Raw genomic sequence first — 24961 nt, 5'->3', positions numbered from 1 at the left:
ATAGAAGTGAAATCTCATTAGAAATCAATGAGGATAATCCCCAAAGCTCCTGCGACAACATCACCTTGGGAAGAGCAACCAATTGCCAAGGAGCAACCTCTCCCCTTGGAGGAGAGATTCAAAGAAAGCCCTAATGTAACTTCTAGTTACTTCTAGCCTACGTGTAGGCGATTGCAATTGGATTCAGGAAAAAATTGAGAAAGGGAGAATTGATTGCCTACAATGAAAGCTAAAGGCAAAGCCTAAAATAATGGGAACATTAATATTTAGAGGAAACTCAAACTATGAAAAGAGAGAAGAAGAGGAAGAAGAAGAAGAAGAAGAGGGTTTAAATGGAGCACAATGATGTGAAAAATCTTAGAAATTCAACCATTGCATTGCAAAGACTTTACCAAATGTCACTTGAATAGCTGGCGGTTAAAAAGACAAAAATAGAATTATACGACAAAGGTCGTATAGTCATCGAGTAATAGAGATTGCCTAGGCACGTAGAAGGTCTTTTAGTCGCCTTGGTGGCCAAGTGGAGGGTTGCTCAAACGAGGCACAAGTTAAACATCGCCAAGTTAGGCAGGGCTAATTTCGAGTTCCATTTACCTTCCTCTTATCTCCCTCTTTATATGATGTGTGCGATTTTTATGATTGTCCGTATCCTTATATCTATTATCTAGGCTGACATAACTATTCCATCCCACTTCAACACTCAATAAATTTTTGTTTCTTGCTATGGGGACTAAATGTTTGGAAACACAGTAATAAAAACTTTTTTGTCTCTTATGCCAATTTATTCTTGTAGTTTAGATGCATAAAATTCCCATGCAACTTTTTTACCACTGTAGGATTGTAAGTTTGCAACTCAATCTTCAACAACTTATCAAACCAACGATAAGGAATTGATGATGGGTAAAGGTGAAGGGCTCATGGGAGTATAAAATGGGTGTAAAATATAAAACAATCAGATGTCTGAGCCCGGGTTCAAACCGGGGGCCTCTAGTGTGTGAGACTAGCGTGATGACCAACTACACCACCCAGACAACGCTGCTCTTCCTTGCCTGAAAAAAGAAGCAAATCTGTATTTTTGTTTGGCTCCCAATAAAGAAATGGTCTTATGGGCCTCGGTCGAATTATTTTTGAAGCCCAAAGGCCCAGAAGGACATCGTCCTCGCGTAACCGTCAAAATTTTCAGGCAACTTCTCTCCGCCCCGTTCGAAAAACCTCGCGGAGAATTTTCGGGCGGCTTGCAGGTGGAGTTCTCATCCTCTTCGCTGGTCCTCTTCCCGCCATGGACACCCATCACGCATCCCTAGGTCGACGAACGGTACGGATACCATTACCATTATCATCCTTCTTCGTTGTTCATCAAAATTTTGGTTTTTTTTTTTTGGCTGATTCGTCAATTTTTTTCAGTTGGAAGAAATTCGGCAAAAGAGGGCGGCTGAAAGATTGAGCAAAGCTGCTTCAGGCCCAGATCTGAGCAAAATTTCGAGCCCTAGTGGTCTCTCTTTCTACCATGATGCGGTGGCTATTGTGTTATTGCTGTTATTGTCGTGACGATCTCTTTTGATTTGCAGATATTTTGGGGATGAAAAAATCAGAGAGTGGAAGTGGAATCTCAGAGGTAGAGTCTATATCCTTTATCTGCTGTTTTTCCCCCTCCATTTTTAATGTCCTCAAATTATTTCTTTGATTCTAAATTGCAATTTATTTTTTGTGAATTAATGTAATCATATTTGTAAGCAATGATGCAGACGGATGTAAGCGGTTTAGTATCTCAGCTAAGAGACTTACAGAAGAAGAATGCAGAATTGGAAGAAGAAAACGAGACATTAATTTCGAAGGTATTTTTATAGTCAAATTATTATCATTGTTTGTCCCCGTAAAATTGTAAGCTACGGAGGCTTTTGGCAATGCTTCATTTTGATGAAAAAATCGTTATCATTTGATGCAGCTTCAAATGAAGGAAGCCGATAATAATTTGCAACGGCAGCGTCTAATTGAACTGGTAGATTGTCCTATTAATAACTTTGTCCTCGTACGCTGCTGAATAATTAAACAGTGGCGGATTATTAGCATGATTTATCACTTTTTTTTTTATTGGGTGAAAGCTTGATTGATCATTAGATTGCGATAACTGTCAGTACTTGTAAGCCATGGAATAGAGTTTTGAATCAAATTCTTACATCCCGATGGATTTCATTCATCAAATTGAATATCACAGATGAGTTTGATATCTTAAACTTGGATTTCAAGTTTAATGCGGCGACCACTTCTTTGTCATCATTGTGAATTGCAGGAACAGAACACCATACCATCCTTGAGAAAGGCGCTCAAGGATGTTGCCATGGAAAAAGATGCAGCTGTTGTTGCACGGGTACACACAATCCTATGCCCTAGCAATTAGCATCTGATGGCTTACTGTATTTCTAATATTTTTGAAACAGTACCCTTTATGTTTCATTTATGAACTATGATATTTTAGTGTAGGAGGATCTTTCAGCCCAGATTCGTACAATTAAGAAACGTTTGAAGGAAGCAGAAGAAGAGCAATACAGGGTGAAGTTGTTTTTCTGTTTTCCCTTTTTTCTCATTAATTTTTTGCAAGCAGGAGCCAAAGCTGCTTTTGCTTATTAGTTCTATCGCAATAGGCTGAGGAAGATGCAGCAGCTCTGAGAGCTGAACTTAATTCGATACAGCAACAAGCTGTGGTTAGTCCACTTGGTGGCTTCACCTCTATGGGACATCCACCAGAGCACTTACAAGCAATAGAAAAGGAGTTAGCTAAGTTAAAATCTGAGTTACAGGCAAGAATATGTTTATTGGCATTTCCTGATTCTACCTACTGGCACTCATATATTCGTTCTCAACTTCTTATGGTTTATTAATTTATAGCAAGAGTCGCAAATGAGGCAGCAAGAGCAGCAGCGATTGGCTGAGGAGCAAGCCCAGATTTCTACACTTATGTCTGAGAAGCAGAAATTGGAAGAGAAACTGGCTGTCGCATCTAAAGGGGCCTCAGGTATTTCTAATTTTCCATACTAGTAAAATAATTTGAAATTTCTAGCAGCTATTCTTTTATGATATGTCACACGACCTTCCTAGTTCGTTTGATAATTATTTTGATAATAATGTCGCAGTTGGTTACATATCACCATCCCCCAAAATATGGATTTGAATCATCTGTCATGAGTCATAATTAAATATGGTTTCAACAAAAATAAATGGGAATAAAATTTGTTTCCACTATTTGTGGTAAATAAATTATTTTAACCAAGAAAAAAATGCAGAAGGCAAGTACTTATCAATTCATTGATGTATTGATTGTCTCTTTATGTTTGTGTATGTGCACCTGTTTATGAAATTGAAGTGAATGTGTGTTTACTTGTGTCAGTATAAAATTGGGCTCGTGCCTGTGCATGTTTGCACATCAAATTGGAGTTGAAGTATCTGTTGTTAAGTTAACAGTGTTTTTTTTTGGATTTAGAAAATATTAACTTATTATATGGGAACTATAATGGGTGAAATGCACAGTTTTGGAAAGTATGTGAAACTTTGAAGTTCTGAAATAGTCTTTATTCCCTGACAGGGAAACATGGCGGTTGTTACTTATTTTCCGAGTATTCCAACACATTCTGTTATTGAAAACCATGGTGCTCCTAGTGTTATCTTTTAGTCAAAACCATTGGCACTCATATTAGTACTACTCTGTTGAATTTCTTTTTTTGCATGAGTAAACTGTCTGAGTTGGTTCTCCATTGCATATTCTCCATTTATATTACTTGTTCCTTTACATGTTCTTGTTAAATAGCATCATTAATTGTTTTTCATCATTTTAACCTTTAATTGTCCTTTTAATATTTAATTGATGTACTTTCTTGGAAAAAACTGTTCATTTGATAATGTAGAAGCACCTCAAATTTGGAGAGGGGGGTGTGTTTCACTGGGAAGAGTTTTACTTCCAGCAGGAAGTTTGTATGGACAGTGATTGAGTTTTCACATTATCTTCTAGATGTTTCCTTTCTCTTTATATCTTCCCCCCTTTTGTTCTCTGAATTTTTTATTTTTTTCAAATTTTAAAACTATTAACTCAGTACTCTGGGGACTGATCTTATGCTATTTTTTTCCATTATGGCATCCTTTATATGATTTTAGGAACTCATGCTTGTGCATTGCAGATACAGCAGTTGTCTCAGAAAAAGCACCTCAAAAAGCATTTTCCATGGTAATGCAAATTAACATTTTTTCCAGTATATTATCTAGGATCTGTGTTTGTTCTAATTATTGAATAGCAGTCTCTTAATAAAAAATGTGACAAAATAATGAAAATATTAACAGCCTACTTTTGGGTTAAAAAGACAAGTAGGTTGTTTTTATTCATCCATTGTTTCCTTACAGCGTGCCAGCAAGGTCATGGTAAACGCTGTTATGTCTACAATGTTTGCTTCATTTTTATACCTTGCAGTGGCCATTTCTGTGGCACTGATCTCTGATTAGTGTGTTGGCACAAGCTTCTGAAGTGCTAGTATTTCAAATATGATTATTCATTCTTTATTATTTACTTATTTATTATTATTTCAGGAAGACAAAGATAAACTGGAGCAACAGTTGCATGATACGGCTGTAGCTGCCGAGAGATTGGAAAGTAGTAGACAGAAACTGTTAATGGAGGTAGTCATATTGCCTTTCTTATTTTGTTAATTTTTAGTAACTCAATTAGTAAATTTTAGTATATTAGCTGTCTGGTAACCTAGAGGTCACGGGTTCAAAGCATGGAAACAGCCTCTTGCAAAAATGAAAGGTAAGGCTGCGTACTAGAGACCCATTGTGGTCCGCCCCTTCCCTGGACCCTGCACACACAGGAGCTTTGTGCACCAGGCTGCCTTTTTTTTTTTTAGCTGTGTGGTGATGAATTGGTTATTTATCTTTTTGGCAGGTTGATTCCCAATCTTCAGAAATAGAAAAGCTTTTTGAGGAAAATTCTAATCTTTCATCCTCTTATCAAGAGGCAATTGGTGTAGTGAAGCACTGGGAGAACCAGGTATGTCTTGAAGCAATGGAATCTGGTTAGTGACATGGGTAGTGTGATGCACTAGTGTCAAAAGTGATCAATAATTATTCAACTGATTAGGTTAAACAATATGTGTTCATGATGATGTATCAGTTCACTTATCATTTGACTATTAAAGGGTTTGCTGAAGTTGCTTTATGTGTACCCTGTTTGTCTGTGCGAGTTGGAATTCATTATGAAGTTTACTGTGGATATTTGGAATGACCGAGTAGTTGGACATTGTGGGACTGAATAATCCTCAAAGCAAATAGGCATGTACAAAGATGGGGTAAAACTCATTATCTGCCCTAGATCTGTGAACCCCATGGCTTTTTAAAAGACTGGCAATCACTCAGGTTAGACGTCTGCTATAGGTTGAGTGGAGAGAAATTAAGTATGAAGGCTTCGATGGGGCTGATTCCTTGGTGTCTTTGAAGAGAACAAGCAGTTCGAGAAAGAAGCTTGATTTTGAATTTGTGAACCTGCACAACAGTCCCCATACTCTTAATATATATATGTCACATCAAATTGTGCTTTTGTGGCAATATATCACCCTTGGAGTGGCAGGCTTAAGCCTTTACTACTCATCTATGTTACCCTTATCCAGTCTTTAGATGAGCAATATACATATATATATCCTTTTTGCTCCTTTTGTTTCCTTTTTATTTTTTATTTTTATTTTTATTTTTTTTCGGTAGAGGGGTAAGGGGGAAGAATTGGGGAGACTTAACATTATTTTTGTTGGTAATTAGCAATTTAGCATATATTCATATGGTTTCTTAGTTTTTCCTGCGCCTTCCTCCCTGAAAATTATAAGATGCCTTGACAAACGTATCTGTAGGTGAAGGACTGCCTTAAGCAAAACGAAGAGCTCCGTGGCATGCTAGATAAATTGAGAACTGAACAGTCTAACAGTCTGTCTGTAGACAACAAGGTGATTCTACGTGGCTTATCAGAAAACAATGAAGATAGGAGAAATGAGATTGGTTCCCCGCCATATCCTACTGAAATTGCCTCCCTCAAGGTTTATAGTTGACTATGAAGTATTTCGTTTTGTTCTTGTATCCCATATTTTCTATGTAATTGCCATGTAGTTTGCAGGCAAAACCCTAATCTGGTATCACCCCCTTTTACATTTTATACTTTGTTCGAGAATTTTAAAATAAGCCCATTTGGGGGTGGGTTTCTCCATACAGGGCCAACTTGCAAAAGAGCAGAGTAGAGCAGAGGCACTATCTGCACAGGTCATGCAACTTTCTGCACAACTTCAACAAACAACACAAGCATACAATGGTCTTGCACGCATGTAATATTTTATTCTTTCTTCTACATATATATTTTTTTTTGTTATAAAGTTTGGGTTTTTACTTTTATTTTTAGTTTTTTTGAGCGAGAAACCCTCCTAAAGAGTTCTTTTAAAATTTTGCAGATATAAACCAGTACTCCGGAACATTGAGAGCAGTCTCATCAAAATGAAGCATGATGGCTTTGTTGCTTTACAATTAACATAGAAAGCATTTGCAGTAATCTTCAAACAGAAACTTATTTTGAGGCCCATAAGGTCAGATGGATTGTGCGATGTATTGTATAAATAGATTATTATTTAAAAACAAAAGAAAAGTAAAAACTAAATTTAGAGGCTTTAAAATCCTTAACATCATTTTTTATTAGTTGCAACTTGCAGTGTCATTCGTTCTTTGCTCGATGAATGCCTGTGATTTGGAGCAATGGTACCATTTGGTTTTATTCTATTTGCTAGTGAAATGGATGACATTGTTTAGTTGGGGAAATTTACTCAAAAAGAATTTACTTTTACCTATTTGAGAGTTTAGAGCTTATTTGGATTTATATGGGTTTGAACTAAATGCATAACACCATTGCATTTAACTTTCCAAAAAATTTACTTTTGCAATTCTTATGCATTTTCTAGAATTGCAAGAAATTGATTTCAGCCACGACATTTTTTGCAATTTTTGTGATACTTTGGCTTGATTTTGAGAATTTTGACTTGTACTAGAAGATCTTAGACATTCACTTTAATTTCAGTTTTGAAGGTCCGTTAGTATTCCTTTTGACGCCTTGTTGCAATATTTTGAGATTTACTATGTAAATTAGTTTCCTTCACGAGATTTTGCGAATGCTTATTGCGTGATAAATAATTTTGAAAGAAAATTTTAAAAAAATGATAATGCTACTTAGAAGTTCAAGATATTCAAATTGGGATATGCATTTTTCGTTCTTGACAAGATATGAACTCGGGAAATGATTCATGAGCTTCCATGCCTTGTCGTCAGGATATTCGTTGCTCCGGTGGTTACATTTTCAAAGGGTAATTCATGAATCAACTATTCTCTCTTGATCTTTATTTTGAAAACACCGGGATATTAGAAAAAAGTTAAGAAAAACGTAAGGATACGATTTGCATCTTATAAGCTCATGATCGAACTTATGAGTGTAAGGAACATGCTAATATCTAAAATTCCCCCTACTATTATAATGGGATTATCTTCCATCTGAAGAAAAAAGAGTTGTTATTTTGGGCAACATGAGCTTTCAATCTCAAAACAACCTGCCAATTAGAAAAGAGGAAATTGCAGTGAACCTAAATTTTCAAAATAGCCTGTCAAGGATGAACCAGAAAGTGTTATTATAGGCTACAAGTATGATAATAGAAAAAAGAGATTGCAAGTGAACTTGATTTATTGTTGGCATTGAACATACTCTGTGAAAATGAAACCTCCTTAGTAGAACAAATAGCGTCATCCTTGAAAAGCAAGCAAATGCAATGAAACAAAAAGTTCAAGCCATACACCTGTCCAAGGGAGTAGGCATTAAAATTCAGCTAAAATAACGAATTTAATTCAAAATAATGCGGCCTTTGGGAGTTGGGACTTTGAATTTGAATTTGAATTTGGTTGGACTTGGATAAAAATCAATACAATTTTGCATTAATTTTTTTTTAAATTCACAAATTTAAATTTAGGTCTCTCCTAAACATAGGGTTAGTGTTTTTTAGACGATGAAATTATTGGGTTTTGTCATAAGTTCATGACACAGGCCTCAGGCCTTGAATCATCCCAAAGTGTGATAATTCTCCACTTATTGGCTTTATTAGGAGTGGGAACTTTGTGGAAAATTACAATAATTTCTTGTTGAGATTTGCATGTTAGTTGAGAATGGACAATGTGACTTACGAGTTGTGCCATTGTAAAACTTGAAGTCGAGTTTTCTCTAACAAGGGGAGTTCGATGGAGAGAACCTTTCACAATTTATTCTACATGACCATACTTTACTTGAATATTCAAAAATTTGGGAATTTGTTTAAATTAGCAACTCTAGGTATTTTAGAAGTTTTGTTAGTATATGGTTATTTTAGTTATTTCAGGTAATTAGGGGTTATTTGCACTCATTTGTTTTATTTGAGTCTATCATGTAATATTTGTTTTAATTGTAATCTTGGGTATACAAGTGCTTTGTTTGTAATGTATTAGACAGTGATCAGTCATTAGATTTGAATTAAAATTGCAATTTGTGCAGCCCTCGCTTCCCTTTGTTCTCCTTTTCTTCCTCCTCCCATCTTCTACCTTTTCCTTCTTCCCTGTGTTTTTTTTTCTCTATTCTATTTTCTGTTCTGTTCTCCTCTGTCTCTCTCTCTTTCTCCCTGTTCAGTTTATGAACTCTCTCCTCTCTTCTATCTTCTCTTCTCTCCTGTTACTTTCCCTTCTTGTTTCTTCTCTCCTTTCTCTATCTCTCACTGAATTCTCTCTCCCATTCTGTTTATTACCATCTTACAGATGGGGTGACCTTTTTATGTGATCAAAAGGACACTGGATACAGAATAATAAGATCATTTATAGACCAATGCTCGTAAAGGCGGACACAATTTTTATTGAACAGTGAAAAAAATGGACACCTGCACTGTCCATCTAAAAGATCGGATATGAAGTATCAAGAGGGCTGCCTTTCTTACAGTTAGGGGAAAAATGATCAATTTACAGCGTACAACTACCAATAATCCCCGCATGAACAATTCCCATCCCGGAAGTGGTGAAAACGATTCACATCCCGAACGAGAATCTCTCTGTTTGCAAACTGGGAAATGAACTTGGTAACGGAATGGCAGTCTTCACATAATCTCAAGTTCTTCGTGATCCGGATGGTCTCCCCATTACTAGTGTTGATGAGACCAAATGCAACTGCTAATTTTTCGCTGTGACCCAAAACAATTTTCTCTCTGTTCTCTGTATCAAGGTCATAACGAACAAATTTGGTATCTGGGGCATATCCTGCCTCTTTCATCTCTGCAGACAGTTTAATTAAGAAGGCATGGAGCTGTCCAATCTGTGGGTTGAACGCATCAACCGACACGAATGAGTACATTTTCCTTTTAACTTCGATCCAGCTGCAACCAGAGACTTTCTGCAGCCCCTGAGCTTCTACAAGCTTTTTCACTCTTTTTACCTCATCCCACATCTCAGCTGCTGCATAAATATCAGCTAGAAGCGCATAATTCCCAGCATTTCTGGGCTCAAGCTGAAAGAGCCTTTGGCTTGCTCTCTCTCCAAGCTCAACATTGCCATGAATCCTGCATGAACCAAGGAGAGAACCCCAAACCTTAGGCCCTGGTTCAATCTGCATGTCCTCTATAATCTTGGCTGCTTCATCTAAACAATTGGCGCGACCAAGAAGATCTACCATGCAGGCATAGTGCTCCACACCAGGATTAATTCCATGCTCTTTGACCATGGACCCGAACAAAAACTTCCCTTCCTCAACAAGCCCTGCATGACTGCAAGCTCCCAACACACAAACAAATGATACAGGACTCGGTGAAACTCCATGGTTGATCATATCCTTAAAAATTTCAATTGCTTTCTCCCCAAATCCATGAATTCCATAACTTGACATCAAAGAATTCCAAGAAATTACATCCCTCTTATCCATTCGATCAAAAATACGATGCCCCAGTTCAAGTTTACCACATCTTGCATACATTGTCACAAGCGTGCTGAGAACTGGCAGGATAGTATCAAGGCCCCTTCTCAGAATATAACCATGTATCAGCCTCCCTTGTTCTAAAGCAGCAAGAGCTGCACATGCTTGAAGCACACTAACCATTGTCACTGAATTTGGAAATGAATCATGAGTCTCAAACACCATTTCACGAAAAAGTTCCAATGCTTCAAACGGCTTTCCATTCATTGCGTAGCAAGCAATCATGGCACTCCATGAAACCACATTTTTCACAGGCATATCATCAAATACACAACTGGCATATGAGACACACCTGAATCTCGCATACATATCCACCAATGTAGTCATAATATGCACGCATGCTTCAAACCCATGTCGCAAAATATGTGCATGAATTTCCTTTCCCTTCCGAAGGAATGATCTCGAAGACTTTGAGGCAACACAAGCCTTAAGAAGATACGTATAAGTGAACCGATCAGAGGGAATTCCAATTTTATTCATCCGACGGTACAGCCTCAATGCATCTTCACCATGACCTGCCAAGCTCAGAGCTCTGAAGAGCGCATTCCATACAAAAATAGTTCTCTTACGAGTTCTGTCGAACACCTTGCGCGCACTATCAATGGAATCCAATTCCGAATACATGTTGATGAGTTTGGTGACCAAAAATGGGTCTTGATCGAACCCATAATCGAGAAGGCGACGGTGAACGGTTAAGCCGTCGGAGAGAGAGTTCCGATGTATGCAAGAGAGGATTAAGAGCTCGAAGGTGTGTTGGGTTGGTTTGGGCTCGCGAGAGAGGAGTTGAAGGGCTCCTTTGAAGTTGCCTTGTTTGCACAGAGACTGAATTAACGAATTATTATCATTGATGGTGATGGTGGGGGCTGTAGCGGTGAGGGCGGCGGCGGCAAGAGAGGTTGTAGAAAGGCGGAAGGCGACGGAGCTGTGTAGTTTTGGAGAGACATGTGGTTGGCGGTGGGGAGGATGCGGGAGGCTTTGGGGACTCCGAAACGCCCACATCACAATTTTTTTTCTGGGTCTTTAAAAACTCAACGAACTGCTAGCTCTGCAATCCGACTGCGTTCTTGTTAGATCGTGAGATGGCATTTCGCTTGGTTTGATGCCTTCCAACACAACGAAGCTTCGGAAACATCTCCAATGGTGTTTTCTAGTGGGTTAAGATTGCATAACGGATAGATTTATGATGCAGTCTATGTTCGATACAGCTACTGTGCCACGCCGGCCGTATGACAAATATCTTCCGACGAAGCTGTGGTAATTAATTAATTAATTATCAAGAATGGCATGTTTAGATATCGAAATATTTTTAACCAAAAAAAATTTGTCATTCTAATTTGTATTATTTTAATTAGAATACACTTATTAAAGCAGAAATGCCATCTTTGTCCTCCAAAATTTTTAATTCTATTTTTGAGGATTTAGAATTAAAATATTAAAGAAATTAATGTGGCCAATTAAATATCACGGTTTTAAAAATAAATAAATAAAATTTTTAAAAATAAAAATTAAGGAGAGGACTAAGGAGCTACATAGTTTTATAACCAGTTATTATTTTTTTAATTTAATAAAATTTTAAGGAACATGTATTTATTCCTTTTTAGTAATTATTTGTTTTTTTGTAAAAAAAATTATCATATTTTATTTTTAGAAATAAATATATAGCCACTACTAATGTATTGTCTATTCTTACTTCTTTTTGAAAGGGTGTCTATTTTTTAATATTCCATCTTAATGGGATGATATCAAATTTTCTCATAAAAAAATTATCCTCCAAGGACATGAGAACATCTCACTATTTAGAGTTTAGATTTTACATGGTAGAGGAATTCAAAAAACTTGGGAAGAAGATTGCAAGGAAATGGAATAAGAGAAGAGTTAAAAATAGTATTCTCTTTTTTAGTTAATAGAAATTTTTTTTAAGAAAAATTCAACCTTCTGAATAAATTCGACTTCTTAAATTTGAAATTCGGTGTTGATTCTTCTAAATAAGGTCAAGAAATGACCAATTTCTATTGATAATCAAATATATTATCTATTTTTCGTTCAAATTTTCAATAACTCTATTTTTAAATTAATTTATACAAAAAATATCATGAATCTTATTTATCCAACCTACCACTCATCATGCATTAGCGTCACCTTAATGTTTAAACCATTATTCCACAAATGTTGTACTTGAAATATTAATTTTGAGTCTTAAATTTTAATTTTTACCAAAATTGAGCACAAGTCCACACTAAATCTGCGGAAATCCACAATTTTGAATTTAAATTTTCAACTTCATCCTCGAAGAAGGGTAAACCTTTCTCAAAAGTGTGCATATATATAACACCCGACCTTTTGTTTTGTTTTTCTTTTTTTTTTTTTTTTTGGAGATTTTGAGATAAAAAACAAAAGCAGATTTTGAAAAAATAAAAATAAAAATAAAAGATAGACTTTCTGAGAGGCAATCTTCTGCGAGAATTGCCCTCTTGTAGTGCACTAAAAATTCTATGTCCTCTCACAAGCTTGCAAATGATCATTGGGCCCCTCAAAGTCCTTCCGATTCTCTGAGGCTCGTTGATTTTGAATGCTCAAAATTACAGTACCTATAGATCTACATAATCATCCATACAATTTCAATTCATTCACTTTATGGAAAATACATTTTGAAACATTAGTTCGGATTATAACTATAAACTACACAACCTGATTGTAACACTATGTCACGAAGAATCACTTCTACTAAGATGCTGCATCCGGATCATTGATCACTCCCAAGAAATCATCTTTTATGGTACCAATGCAGAACTGCAGAAAAAGGGCCAAAATTATTACAAGGAGGATTGAACAGATAATTTCCAAATTCAGATTGTGAAAAACAGAAAGTAGAAGAAGCTGGCAAAGATGAGTCCACTCAGGATAGTCTGATCAAAATTCTAGGAATCCATCAATCCAATGCACTAAAATTCAACTTCCAGTCACAAAAATAAAGTGTTGTACCAACCAAAATCAAAATTTCCATAATCTTGCTATATGTTTGTTTTCAACCATGACAGCATTGACATGAATAAAAATAGGAGCACTTCAAAAAAAACATGCGGCAACAGTTGCACCACCCAAACTAGGCTCCTGGGTGGGCTTGCTTCAAAAGTCCAGCCGCTTGTTATTTTTACCATTTCGAGGTGGATAAAACCAAGAATGGAAACCAAAAACATTCCTAAATTAACCAGAAATTCCTTTGTAATGGAGTTTTATTTTTAGTGAGCCTAAGGCAACAAGAGGTTATCATTTTCTTTTTATTATTTTTCTGAAACTGGACCAGACTAGGTCGGGAGAAATAAATTGACCATGGTCGGAGCCAGGAAAAACCAGCTAAAACCTGCAATGTGCAAACTGACAGACCCAGAAAACATTGGACCAAAATAGGTTCAAACATGCCATTCTAAACATCGGGTTTGATAGCCTTCTTAGGACTTAGGTCTGAGTTCAATCGCCTCATCACCCTGCTCTCTGCCTCTCCTCTCCCAGCACACAAGTGTTGTTTGACACACTGCTGCATGTCTCAGCCCTTGGCCTCCAGGTAGTTATCTCTCTCTCTAAATCCAAATTGCATGCTTGCCCAAATTTAGGGCAGTGCAGCACAGCCCAGAAGTTCTATCATTTTTTATTTTCGGATTTACAGCTCAAGAATTTCTCAATTTGACATTCTCTCTTCAGTCTTCATCAATTCAATATCCCCAGCTGCCAACAGCCCTCTCTCTTCCAAAGTCCAACATTCTCTCTTTCAAAAAAATAAATAAAAATCTCCACTAAATTTCTCAAACCTACTTCTAAATTAGCATCAACTTTAATTTCTAATGAAGTTATCATAATGTTGGTGATAATGGTAATGCACCAAATGGGGAGAGGCTTGACATACATGAAGGTGATAGTTGACAAACGAATGGAAATTCTCAGCCCATCGAGGGTCATAGCCCTTTTTGCATGAACATTTCTAAAGGTACTTCTACTCTAGCTTTTCCTTAGATGGAATCAATATTTTTTAGGATGATGTTTCTATAGAAGAACCGGAGGTAAAATATGGTATTCTACCCACTCCAATTCAAGTATCTATTGATAAAGACAATCAAATTCAGAATTTGCTGGATAGCTTGAGCCACATGTTGGCTGATCGTGAAGGAAATGAAGTTAGGCTTGTCGACTTGATGACGCAAACCTATTTGGGCTTGATGATGCAAACCTATTTGCATTGCTTGATGGTGGTTCTAATGCAAAGAGGGGTCAAAAGGAATTAGCCAATTTGAAGTGTTCGGTGAACTATGATAGGCAGGGATTAACGAGTGGTTTTCTTAGTTAATTTCATATTTTTAGTTTTATTTTATTTTTTATTTCCTTTTTGTTCTTTATTAATTTATTTTTCTTCTCTCTTTCTGAGGATTTAGTATCCTCGCTCTAATTGTACATTCTCTTTCTTAATATATCTTTTATTATCAAAAAATACATATCTAGCCTTCCCCATGTGTAACGGTCTTGGGCTTAACTCCTGTCCGCTTTGGCTCAGTGGCCTCACAGGTTTGTCTTATAAAAGGCACCTCACATAGTTGGAGCTTAAACCATCCTCATAAGCCCAAGATCTCCCTAGTACGCATCCGATGTGGGATCATAACATGCTTTCCAGTCCGATTTCTGACACCTTCGTCAAAGTCGCTTACACCTTTTTGTAGGATAAATCCACATGATAGTACCCCTAGGGTGGCTCTAATACCAAATGTAATGGTCTTTGGCCCAACTCTAGGAGTTATTGCCCACTTTGGCCTACTGGCCTCACAAGTTTGTCCTATAAAAGGCACCTCATATAGTTGGAGCCCAAACTATCCTTATAAGCCAAAGATCTTCCTAGTACACATCTGATATGGGATCGTGACATTATGACATGAAGAGAAGACCGCCAAAGTTTAACTAACTCCCTAAAACCATCATGCTTAAGCCACATGTTTTTGAAGCAAAAGGGGTTTGCCCCTAGTTAACTCCACCTGTGTCGAGGAGCATGGGGAAGTGGTCTAAGATGGGCCTAAGAAGTAGGCTCTAAGTCAATTTAGGGAAGCGAATTTCACAATCACATAAATTAAGAACCTAACAATCCTAAGAAAGGAAGCGACCCCTAGAGTTTGACCACGTGAAATTGCCTTCAACAAACGAAAGATCAATGAGGCATTCACATTGATAAAGTCTAGAAACTCTCTCATGCAACTGTTCTTAGAGTTGCCTTCACTTCTTTCATGAGAATATGCTACCATGTTGAAATCTCCTCAAATGATCCAAGCAACATCCCACCTACTCTTAACCTCAAGAACTCATTCCAAAAAAGATATTCAGAGCCACCTAGACCATAAACTCCTTCGAGAATCCACCAAAAGTTATCATCCAAATTCTTAAACAAACAAGAGATTGAGAAGGAATTAATGGAGTGATCCAACAATTCCACAACACTATGCTTCCACAAGACAAGAATAACCCCCCTCCAATCCTTGGGAAAGGACTAGATTACACTCCTAGATTTGACATTGAGTCCCCCCACATTCCAAGATATGAGTTTCTAGCATGATTTAATACAGGACTCCAGTTGCTGCATGTCTAACACATCTGAATATCCTCCCAATTTCCATAGTTTACTAAAAGCATTCCAATTGTTTTAACTCCCTGTTAGTATCCAACTTTCTATTACAACCCAAGGGTTTTTTGAAATTATAACGCACCTCCTCTCTTCTCATCCCTTCAATATCCTCAAATAATTTCATGAATTTGCCTTCAAACCCTTCAGAAGACACAACCGCTGCTTTGGTAACCATCTTCATCTTCCAGAGAACCCAATCAAATACCTGATTGGCTGATTCTTAAAGTGGATGCTGTCCAGGTCCAGGCCATTCAAAAGCAGCCAAATATTTAAGGGATTCCAAACATCCTCTTCCTCACAAGTTGCTGCTGTCAACCAGGGTAGTCCTGCAAAGGAGCAACCTCCCCGAAGTGGGCAATTTTCTCCACAGCATCACTTGGTCCTTCAAGGAGCCCAAAGGAAGTAAAAGAGTTGGGCTGAGGCTTTAAGTTGTCCAGTGAGGTTAATAGGCCTGGGAAAAAAAATATATTGTGTGTGTCAACTTGGCCCAAGTTAGGGCCCACTCCAAAATCCACAAAGCAAAATATTTGGGCATGTCTAAACCAATTGGAGGAAATTCAAAAAAGTCCATCAGGAGCATTGCTAGTCTCTACTCTTCTCAATGACATTTGCAAGAGTGTGTGAATTCACCTGTCTTCCCCAACCCTGTGAGTCTAGCATCAATACACTGCTCAGAGTAAACTTGGAGGTTTGCCACAGTGAGGGCAGGGGCACCAAAAAACTGGCTGGGTGAGGTTGGTGTCACTTCGATGGGGAAGGCTGCCTTCTTCTTCTCCATCTGTTCGACGACCAAAGTCGACTAACCATTCACAGTGGCCTTGGGCATCCACTTGGTGATGGGAAACAGTTGGCAACCCAGCTTGACTTTCGTAGATGAGGTCCTTATCCAACCTTTTGAGTCATAGCCCTCTGGGAATGTTAGGGTTCTCTAGCCACTGTTGTTGATCTCCATTAGGACAAGGTATTTGCCATGTTTATTTGAGTTCAAGGTTCTGTCCTTGTTCCTCGTTTGACAAAACCACAAAATCGCCAAGCTCTGTCTCTTCTCAATGACCATAAATCTTCCCAAGCTTTGAGGAACTACTAAACTCTTCCAGCACCAAGAAAATGGAGATCCTTCTACCCCTGCAGTAGTCTGTGATTTTGAGGAAATCAGTGTTCCCCTCTTCAAGTACCAGATCGAAGATCTTCCTCTCAACCACCAATGTGTGCTTCACATCCCTCGACATTTTACAGAGAAACACAATTGAGCGCAAATCCAATGAGAGCTGAGAAACAAGATTTAAATGTGTGCTTTTAGAATAAACTAAATAAAATTTTATACTAGAGTTTATTCAAATCCACACAAATCCAAATTCAATATTTTAAATTTCATACTCCCAAACGCAGGGTAAGAAATCAAAAATTTAGAAAACAATATAGGCTTTGAGATTTTATTTTTATTTTCATTATAATATTACCTTTTGTGCCATGCAAGTGCCTAACACTTCAAATTCGCCCCTGTCAACGTATCTCCAGAAATAGAAATAAGCATCCCCATACGCATAGAAGTGTCATGTCAGTGTTTGAATGTGTCAGACACTAACATTTCCCCCTTGATGAAGTGTCACTGCTTTAGAGGGGATAACTGATGACGGTTTTATAACATGTTCATTTTGCATGGTAGCCGCATGCAATCCTATTATGTGTCTGGTGCAACACAAAATAACAATTTATTCCATTTTATATGGGATAAGGAGTGGGATGGGGATACGTTATCCTTTTCACATATGGCACACAAACATGATACGAAGAAGCGTATGATATCATATCATATTACCCATCCTACTTATCCCATTAAAGGTGAAGGGGAGGTGGGAGGTAATCAACACCAAATGTTGCACCTCCTTGTGACCTAGATGCCACGGGTTTGAGGTGTAAAAATAGCCTCTTAAAAAAATGCAAGGTAAGGTTGCATACTATAGACCTATTGTGATCCACACGTTCCCCCAACCCCACATACACGGAAGCTTTGTGCCCCATGCTGCCATTTTTATTTTTTTCCCATATCGGGTCTGAGAAGCACTCATATATGACACCAGACCTTTTTGGATGTAACAGCTTAATGGCTCTCCATAGGCTAAAAGCATTAGGGGGGGCAAGGGGAACTATTACAAAAGACCAAAAGGCCCAAGGAAAAATGGCAATCCTTGTAGCTCTAGCCTAGGGTATTTCCTCATTCCCTAAGAGGCCAAGGCTTAACTATAAAATACACACACACACACATACATATATATATCTAACACACAATAAAATAAAATATAAAACAACAACAACAAAAGAGGACTAAGAAAATGACAATCATTGTGAATCGCAGATAGAGTTTTCTGCCATTTCCTAGACGGTGACAATTCTCCAAGGCATTTGAAGCCTCTATATTCAACTAGAACACTACATGACTGCTATTTTCTTCATTATTTAGGCAAGAATATATGTCCTATAACATGATGGAGCAAGATCACAAGCAAATGCAGTAGCATAATTGTTACAAGTGAACTATTTTAGTGTTTTAATTGAAGATCTAGGCTGACGCTAAATTGTTAATTATTTGAATTCTAAATTTTAATCTAACAGAAATTTTTCAAAGAAATCAGTAAGCTTCAACTTATGGCTACTACCAGGAACTCAGAAAGCTACTTGAATATGAAAGAGAAGATAGAGATCCAGGCATACAATTTCTGTAGCATCAACTCGAGTCCCAATTATCTTTAGCCGCACCTCACTGTCCTTTTGAATCTTAACCTGAAAGGAGCCAGACAGTTCAATTTCAGCATTTGCAACTGAAAATAGGAAATGTTTTGCATTGTGATACAAGTTAACTGAAGTTTACTGAATTATCTGAAGTTGTATAATTTGGCATATCCCCAGACTGGAACTCCATATCATCTGGTATCAACTGAAACACGAGAACTAAAAGTTAGAAAACACACACAGCAAAAAGGAGCAGATAAATTCACACCGACAACATTTAAATAATTCTTTCAAAAAATAATGGCATTAATTTGACAAGTTATGAAAACTGACTAGATATTAGACAACACAAAGCTTGATTGTTGCCGTGCAACTTACCTCCACAATAATAAAATGAGAAGGTAAATCACAAACTAATGCAGAATCAGGCACTAACATTCCAAGCACTACTAAAAAATTAATTTCATGAGTTACAATGCATCTCTCCAAGAAATATTTTTTTCTCTAATAATGGTGAAGCTATAGGACCGTAATTAGCATTATATAGATTCGCACATTAGAGGTAGCATTGTTGTACAACAAGAAGTTTATTTTGTGCTCTTTTTAGAGTTCATCTTCGTGACAAAGGGTGTATTTCGAGATGAATTGAGTCGACACAATGGGATACTCGAACTCGACTTGACTCGAAATATTTAGGTTGAAGCTTGACTCAAATTTGATTAAGTAAAAATTGTGAACTTGAACTCGACTTAGCTGCAAGTTCTTAAAACTCGAACTTGACTCCATTAAGCTCAACTTGATTATAAATCAATAAAAAATAATATAATGTACATATAATATTAAAAACATGTATAAAATATATATTATATGACTTATATAATAAAAATAATAATAAAATTACAAAAACTCAATTAAGCTCGATTAGGCTTGATTAAGCTTGATTTGGCTTGATTAAGCTCACGAGTAGCAATACAAAACTCAAACTTGACTCATTAAACTACTCAAGCAACTTGAGCTTGACTCAAACTCAAGTAGATACCAGTTGAGTCGAACCCTAGTAGCTTGCAAGTATGCTTGACTCACTTATATCCCTATTCATGACCTCTATTATATCATCTCATTGTATTCACGTTAAAGACAAAAATCCTACTCATTTAACCTCAACTCCTGTATTTTTATAAACGGTACTCATTAGCATGGATGCATCAAAACTTAGATAACCGCAGCAGAATTTACTCTGATATTTAATATTAAAAAAATTAAATGCTAAAGCAAAAGTCCAAGAAAATGAAAATAAGATTAACAAAAGTATAAACCCAATAGGCTCATATTTGGGTCTCAAAAAAATAAACCCCACTCAAGTCTCAACTTGACAGTCCCTTTCAACTTCTAACAGTCGCATATAACTTCTAACAGTCACATATGGCCCTTTCTATTTAAAAATAAAAATAAACAGTTGTATATCGCCCTGTTTGATGAAGATTCAATTGTCATCTAGTCCATAATACTTAAAGTCAAATATTCAAATATTAAATTTCTATTCTTGTTTCCTGCATTTTCTTTGCAACCAAATGGAGAAGAAAAGGAAAGGTATATACTCTTTATGAATAATAAGTTATAATTAGGTTGCAGGCACAGAGAACAAAGAATGGGAAGGAGAAAGCCAGCCATCAATAGATGAAAAAGAAGGGGGGCAAGGGGGAGTTCATAGCTCAATCTGACAAATAAAATTTAAGAGAATTAAAAGATAAATCCAACAAAATGCTATTTACCAAAAGAATGTGAGAAAAATGTTAAAAAGTGTCTTTTTCTGTCTGAGAGAGAGAGAGAGAGAGAGAGAGAGAGAGAGAATCTTACATGGTTTGATACAAAAATTTGAACAGGCCCAGCTTCAGCGAAGAACCCCATCTGCAATGAATTACATTGTGATTACAAACTCATCGCATTGTCAAAAAAATGATCAATTACACATCATTCTTAAGAAAGGAATTAATTTATAACAAGACAAAGCGTGTATACACCTTGTTAACCATGGTAACAACGGCTTCCAAGATCTCCCCTTTAAATGGTCTGAACACAACGCACTGGTACTTTATGGGGAAAGTCACGAACCCTGTCCCATCTCGAATCAGCCCTTTGCCAACATTCTCAATACCCGTTACTGCCACCACAAACCCATGTCTACCACTGTAAGAGAAAACAACAAATTCCCAGTTGTCTCTCCAATCAACCTTTAACAAACGGAATTCGACGCTCTTCCACTGCCCAAAAACTAAAGGGGAGATATTAAAATGTTGGAAAGCTACAATTTCCAGGGAAACAAACCTGCAAGTGCCTTCAACATCTTTGACAAGCTTGGATACAAGCTTTTCTTTAAGATTCCGACCAAAGTGGCGCGGGTGGAGCTGCATGTTTCGTTCCAAAACTATGTGGAAGAACATCTTATGAAACTGATTTCCTTATTCCCTCTATGCCATACAGAACAAAGAGTTCACTTTTGTAGTTAACTGATCACTAAATAAAACTTCTACACGATTGGTGATTCCTCTTCATTCAAAAATTCACCCACTAGAATGCAACATCAATGACACACGTCTCAGTTGATTATCAAGCATCATGAGATCAACTAAAGAAAATTCATATTGATAAAACTTAGTAAAGTGAATCAACTTTTGCTTGTCAAAAGTGAAGAATGCAGAGAAAATTCATGAGGATAAAACTTTGGCAATTGCTAAAAAAAGATGCTATTGCTAAAAACCCAACTAGGCATGAGAAAGGGAACTCCAAGATTCATTACTATGCCTATCTCATTCTTGCGTTCACTGTCTTGCTTGGTTTTTTCTCTTCTTTTCTATCGATGTTATCAAAGTTAGAGAGGAGGAAAATTCTCTCCAATCTGTGGATTGAAATGAAGACTTTCAATCTGTGTATGGAATAGATTGGGGAAGGGTGTTTTGTTCAATCGGAGGAGAAAGCACAACATATAGGAGCAGGTGGATTAGGATCACAGCGTCAGGTGCAGGATGGGTGTGCAATTGCTTTTCCACAATTTTTTCAAGATTAGAGCAGTTCATTCAATATAAGAAGTTTGGTGAAATCCTGTATTGGCAGTTTCATGGAACTAGGATTGCATTGGACTGGCAAGGGCAATTCTGTTTTTACATCAGGATCCAGAAGGCTTGAATGGGGAGAGTTGGCAAAGATACATTGAAGTTTCGGATTCAGTGGTAAATGCAAAGAAGGTTAGTGTTTGCGGAACTTGATCGTGAAGAAGCATGATAATGACTGTCATACTCGGAAGGATGTGTTCATGGAAGGTTCAAAGCCAAATAACCAGCAGAGCGGGAGGCAGTGCAATACCTGTGGAAGTGCAGTGCGTTCTGGGGAAGGAGCTAGTGGCGCAGTCAAGTGTTGGGTCTCCGAGGCTTCTTGCAAGATGAAAGCATCCGTAAGGCTTGAGGAATGAGGGATGAGGATGAAGGCTGTGACTGTGATGCGGAGAGGAGGAGAGGGAAGGCGAAGGCCGTGAGCTGCGCGAGGCTAGGGCTCAAAAGGGAAAAGATTGGGTTTGAAAGTTGTAACCTGAAACAACAAACCCCATCAAAGTACCAATCAACCAGCACTAGCACAGAAGTGCAAGGGTTTTAGGAGGGAAAAGCTAGTGGCAGACACGGCTGTCACAATAGATATATTTTTTCCTTCTTAATAAATGAAAAATATTGAGGAAATAGACATAGTTCATGCTCAATTATGAATACTATAATCATTAACGACACTCATTCAAACTCAATTATGATCCATTCATCAACTTAACATTAACATCAATTTTGTATTTAGCCATTCAAACACTGAAACACCAACTTTTTTGTGCTTAGGGCATTTCAATAGGTAAATCATATCCTGAGAACAGGTGAAAAAGAAGCGAGATGGAGAAGAGTGAGGGGAGGAGGACGGGAGGACTCACGTTGAGTTAAAAAGAGCCTAACTTTGGTGGGAGAAGAGACCTCAAGTCTTCGACCCTTCGGCAGACTGGTAGAGAAGAGGCTTCGGTCAATGAAGGCTGATATATCGACGAAGCTACGAGACGTGCAGCGATTAAACCAGCCCAGATCGTCGTCAATAAACACTACGACGTCCGGCAAAGAAGGGTAGGATGCCGTGAGAGAGGTTCGAAGGCTGGGCGTACGCCGAGAAGGGTCGCGAGTGCCCTACCAACGAAGCTCTGCCCTCCGCATTTTGTTCGTCTGCCCTTTCAGAGCAAGCAACGCAGCGTTTTTCGAGTTAAGGAAGACGTGTCTCGATCGTGGAGTTTTTTTCCCATTTATCCTTTTTTTTTTTTTTAAATATATATATTGGAAAAATAATTCTCTTACCTAATTTCCATATGTAATTTCGAAAATTATTTTCTCAAAAAATATATTATTTAATACATATATATTTTTAAAAATAATAAATCAAAAAATAAATTTTTTTGCATAATAAATAAAAAAATAAATTCTTTTAATATATATTTTTTAAATAATAAATCAATAAATAAATTCTTCTGCGTAGTAAATCCGAAAATATATTATTTTATGGTAGTGAGATTTGCCACATGTCATTATGAGAATTCTATTAGAAGAATTTATTATCCCAACAATCAGCCATGGATAAAAATAGTTAGCATTGTTTTTAAAATTTAATAAATATATAATATACAATATAATTTTTCTCCATGAGAATCATAGAATTAATTTTAATTAATATTTATTAAAATTATAAAAATATATATATCATGTTACATTTTTGTTTACATATATTATAAGTAAGTTATTATTTTTCAATCGTAAATAAATTTATATCATATGTACATGTTCATAATATTATTAAAATTTTTCATACAACATGCAATTTTTATAAATATTATATTATTCATATGAAGTTATCAATAGTTGTCAATTATGTTGAACAAATAATATAAGATAATGTGCTAAATTGTGATATTATTGTTAAAACTAATCATTGAACTACATATAGATGACAATTAATTTTAGTAAAACACATAAAAAAGCTACACCAAAATATTATTTATATTATATATTTTAATGATAATATTTAATGAAATAGTAAATTCCAAATATGATTTTTCTAGGCACTTTTTTTTTATTAATAATAAGATTGTATTTATATTCAGTTTCATATTAAAATAATATATTGTTTTTAATTTTGTATTGTTATAATTCATCTTAATATTTTAATTATCTTATAATCATTATCTTAATATTTGAATTATCTTATAATCATTATATATTATGAAAGAGCAAATAAGAATAATGATGAAGTATGGGAAGAATTTATTTCTCGATTTATTACGCAAAAGAATTTATTTTTTAATTTATTATTTTTTTAAAATATATTAAATAAAATCTTTTTTGGGAAAATAATTCCCGAAATAACACGTGCTTAAATCTTGCTACCCCAAGTAGCGAGATTACGTCAGGGTTATTCTGGAAATTATTTTTCCAAGAAATGTACTATTTAATATATATTTTTTTAAAAAGATAAATTAGGAAAAAACTCCTCGATCGTGTTCGCGCGCGTCCGATATTGTCCGTCCGTGTCTAATATAGAAACAAATTAAACGAGTGGGCAGTTAGCATCAAACGGGATCGAATTTGGATTGACTCGTTTATTAACGGGTCACTAGTATGTAAACTTAAGTCCTTCCGTTTAATAAATGAATCATAAACAATATAATTTATTTATTTTTTAAAAAAATTAAACATTTTATATAAAATAATATTTAAAAAAAAAAAACACCTTTGTTGGAGCACCGGCTACGCCGATCCTCGCTGCTGTGAGCGCCGGCTTCTGCTAGAGCGCCGATCAGGAGAAACCTGAGTAGCTGAGTGGCTAAGTCGCGTGAGGGAGATCTATTACAATATACTTGCTGCGGCTTCTTATTCAGCACTTCATAGCAGAGAGAGCATTTCATAGTAGAGAGTAGTTACAGCAACACAGCTCTCAGCCTCGGCACTTCACAGCAGAGAGAGTAGGTAGCTCACAGCAATAGCAGCAGCAGCCCATAACAGAACAACAGCAGAATAATTCACCTGCACAGAAAAATTATCAACTTACAGTTATAATTTTATTCTTCAGTTCAGTTAGTTGTTGTTAAGCTTTGATTATTGAGTTGTTAAGTTCACTTATGTTTTATTGTATACATATACCCTTGTAATCTTTTTCTTTGTATTAATGAAAATTTTTGCATATTGTTGCAATTTCAACATGGTATTAGAGCAGATTTAAATTTCTTCCACATTCCTTCTGCATTATTCTTCTTGAAGCTTTCTTGAAGATCTCATGGCTTCCACAAACTCATCATCTTCTTCTTCCACTTCCTTAAATTCATCTACGGTGGATGACTTTGTCAATCTTTATTTTTTGCATCACGGAGATAGCCCTGGTGTTGCTCGTCACCACAACACTCACTAAAACAAATTATCATACATGGAATCGTTCGATGATTACCTCTTTTAATGCCCAGAACAAGCTTCCTT

At 36.5% G+C, this 24961-nt stretch overlaps 3 protein-coding genes and 1 non-coding gene across 7 annotated transcripts; 1 reads left to right on the top strand and 3 right to left on the bottom strand.

Moving 5' to 3' along the window:
• Positions 1–957: 957 nt before the first annotated feature.
• On the bottom strand, positions 958–1031 carry TRNAV-CAC (transfer RNA valine (anticodon CAC)). Its single transcript has one exon. It is a non-coding gene; the product is annotated as a tRNA-Val (tRNA).
• Positions 1032–1052: 21 nt separating this feature from the next.
• Positions 1053–6689, top strand: LOC131147615 (uncharacterized). Its single transcript, XM_058097120.1, has 15 exons — positions 1053–1315; positions 1405–1492; positions 1569–1615; positions 1746–1835; positions 1946–1999; positions 2291–2368; positions 2482–2550; positions 2643–2798; positions 2887–3013; positions 4170–4216; positions 4573–4662; positions 4928–5032; positions 5883–6065; positions 6238–6347; positions 6471–6689. The coding sequence occupies exons 1-15, from the start codon at positions 1106–1108 to the stop codon at positions 6550–6552; spliced, it is 1536 nt and encodes a 511-aa protein (XP_057953103.1). The 5' UTR covers positions 1053–1105; the 3' UTR covers positions 6553–6689.
• A 2202-nt stretch (positions 6690–8891) lies between these two features.
• LOC131147614 (pentatricopeptide repeat-containing protein CRR2, chloroplastic-like) lies at positions 8892–11268 on the bottom strand. Its single transcript, XM_058097119.1, has one exon. It carries the CDS (start codon positions 11033–11035, stop codon positions 9047–9049), a length of 1989 nt encoding a protein of 662 aa, XP_057953102.1. The 5' UTR covers positions 11036–11268; the 3' UTR covers positions 8892–9046.
• A 1289-nt stretch (positions 11269–12557) lies between these two features.
• Positions 12558–22745, bottom strand: LOC131147613 (DNA-directed RNA polymerase II subunit RPB7). Of its 4 annotated transcripts, none has more exons than XM_058097115.1 (8): positions 22387–22723; positions 21783–22004; positions 20748–20990; positions 20444–20609; positions 20280–20330; positions 18562–18627; positions 18405–18473; positions 12558–12826 (listed from the first exon to the last, which is right to left on the bottom strand). In XM_058097115.1, the coding sequence occupies exons 3-8, from the start codon at positions 20861–20863 to the stop codon at positions 12761–12763; spliced, it is 534 nt and encodes a 177-aa protein (XP_057953098.1). In that variant the 5' UTR covers positions 20864–20990; positions 21783–22004; positions 22387–22723; the 3' UTR covers positions 12558–12760. The 4 variants fall into 4 exon arrangements, with proteins under 4 accessions (XP_057953098.1, XP_057953099.1, XP_057953101.1 ...); XM_058097116.1 differs by having other exon boundaries at positions 20748–20890; XM_058097118.1 differs by lacking the exon at positions 21783–22004 and having other exon boundaries at positions 22387–22745.
• Positions 22746–24961: the final 2216 nt, after the last annotated feature.

Source organism: Malania oleifera, chromosome 2 (genome assembly GCF_029873635.1).
Source record: "Malania oleifera isolate guangnan ecotype guangnan chromosome 2, ASM2987363v1, whole genome shotgun sequence".
NCBI classification, from domain to species: domain Eukaryota; kingdom Viridiplantae; phylum Streptophyta; class Magnoliopsida; order Santalales; family Ximeniaceae; genus Malania; species Malania oleifera.
Note: the sequence above shows the minus strand (reverse complement) of the source record. Positions and strands in the feature narration are given on the sequence as shown.

Bases quoted from the DNA above. Each gene is read 5' to 3' on its own strand.
- LOC131147613 (XM_058097118.1), bottom strand. From the start codon at position 20,863: ATGTTCTTCCACATAGTTTTGGAACGAAACATGCAGCTCCACCCGCGC. The intron at 20,331-20,443 runs GTGTATACACGC...AATTCATTGCAG, and splicing joins TTGTTACCATGGTTAACAAG to ATGGGGTTCTTCGCTGAAGC. The intron at 12,827-18,404 runs GTATGCCTGGAT...CTTTTTCTGCAG, and splicing joins GAGTTGATGCTACAGAAATT to TTCTGCATTGGTACCATAAA.
- LOC131147615 (XM_058097120.1), top strand. From the start codon at position 1,106: ATGGGCCTCGGTCGAATTATTTTTGAAGCCCAAAGGCCCAGAAGGACA. The intron at 3,014-4,169 runs GTATTTCTAATT...TGTGCATTGCAG, and splicing joins CGCATCTAAAGGGGCCTCAG to ATACAGCAGTTGTCTCAGAA. The intron at 6,348-6,470 runs GTAATATTTTAT...AAAATTTTGCAG, and splicing joins TACAATGGTCTTGCACGCAT to ATATAAACCAGTACTCCGGA.
- LOC131147614 (XM_058097119.1), bottom strand. From the start codon at position 11,035: ATGTGGGCGTTTCGGAGTCCCCAAAGCCTCCCGCATCCTCCCCACCGC.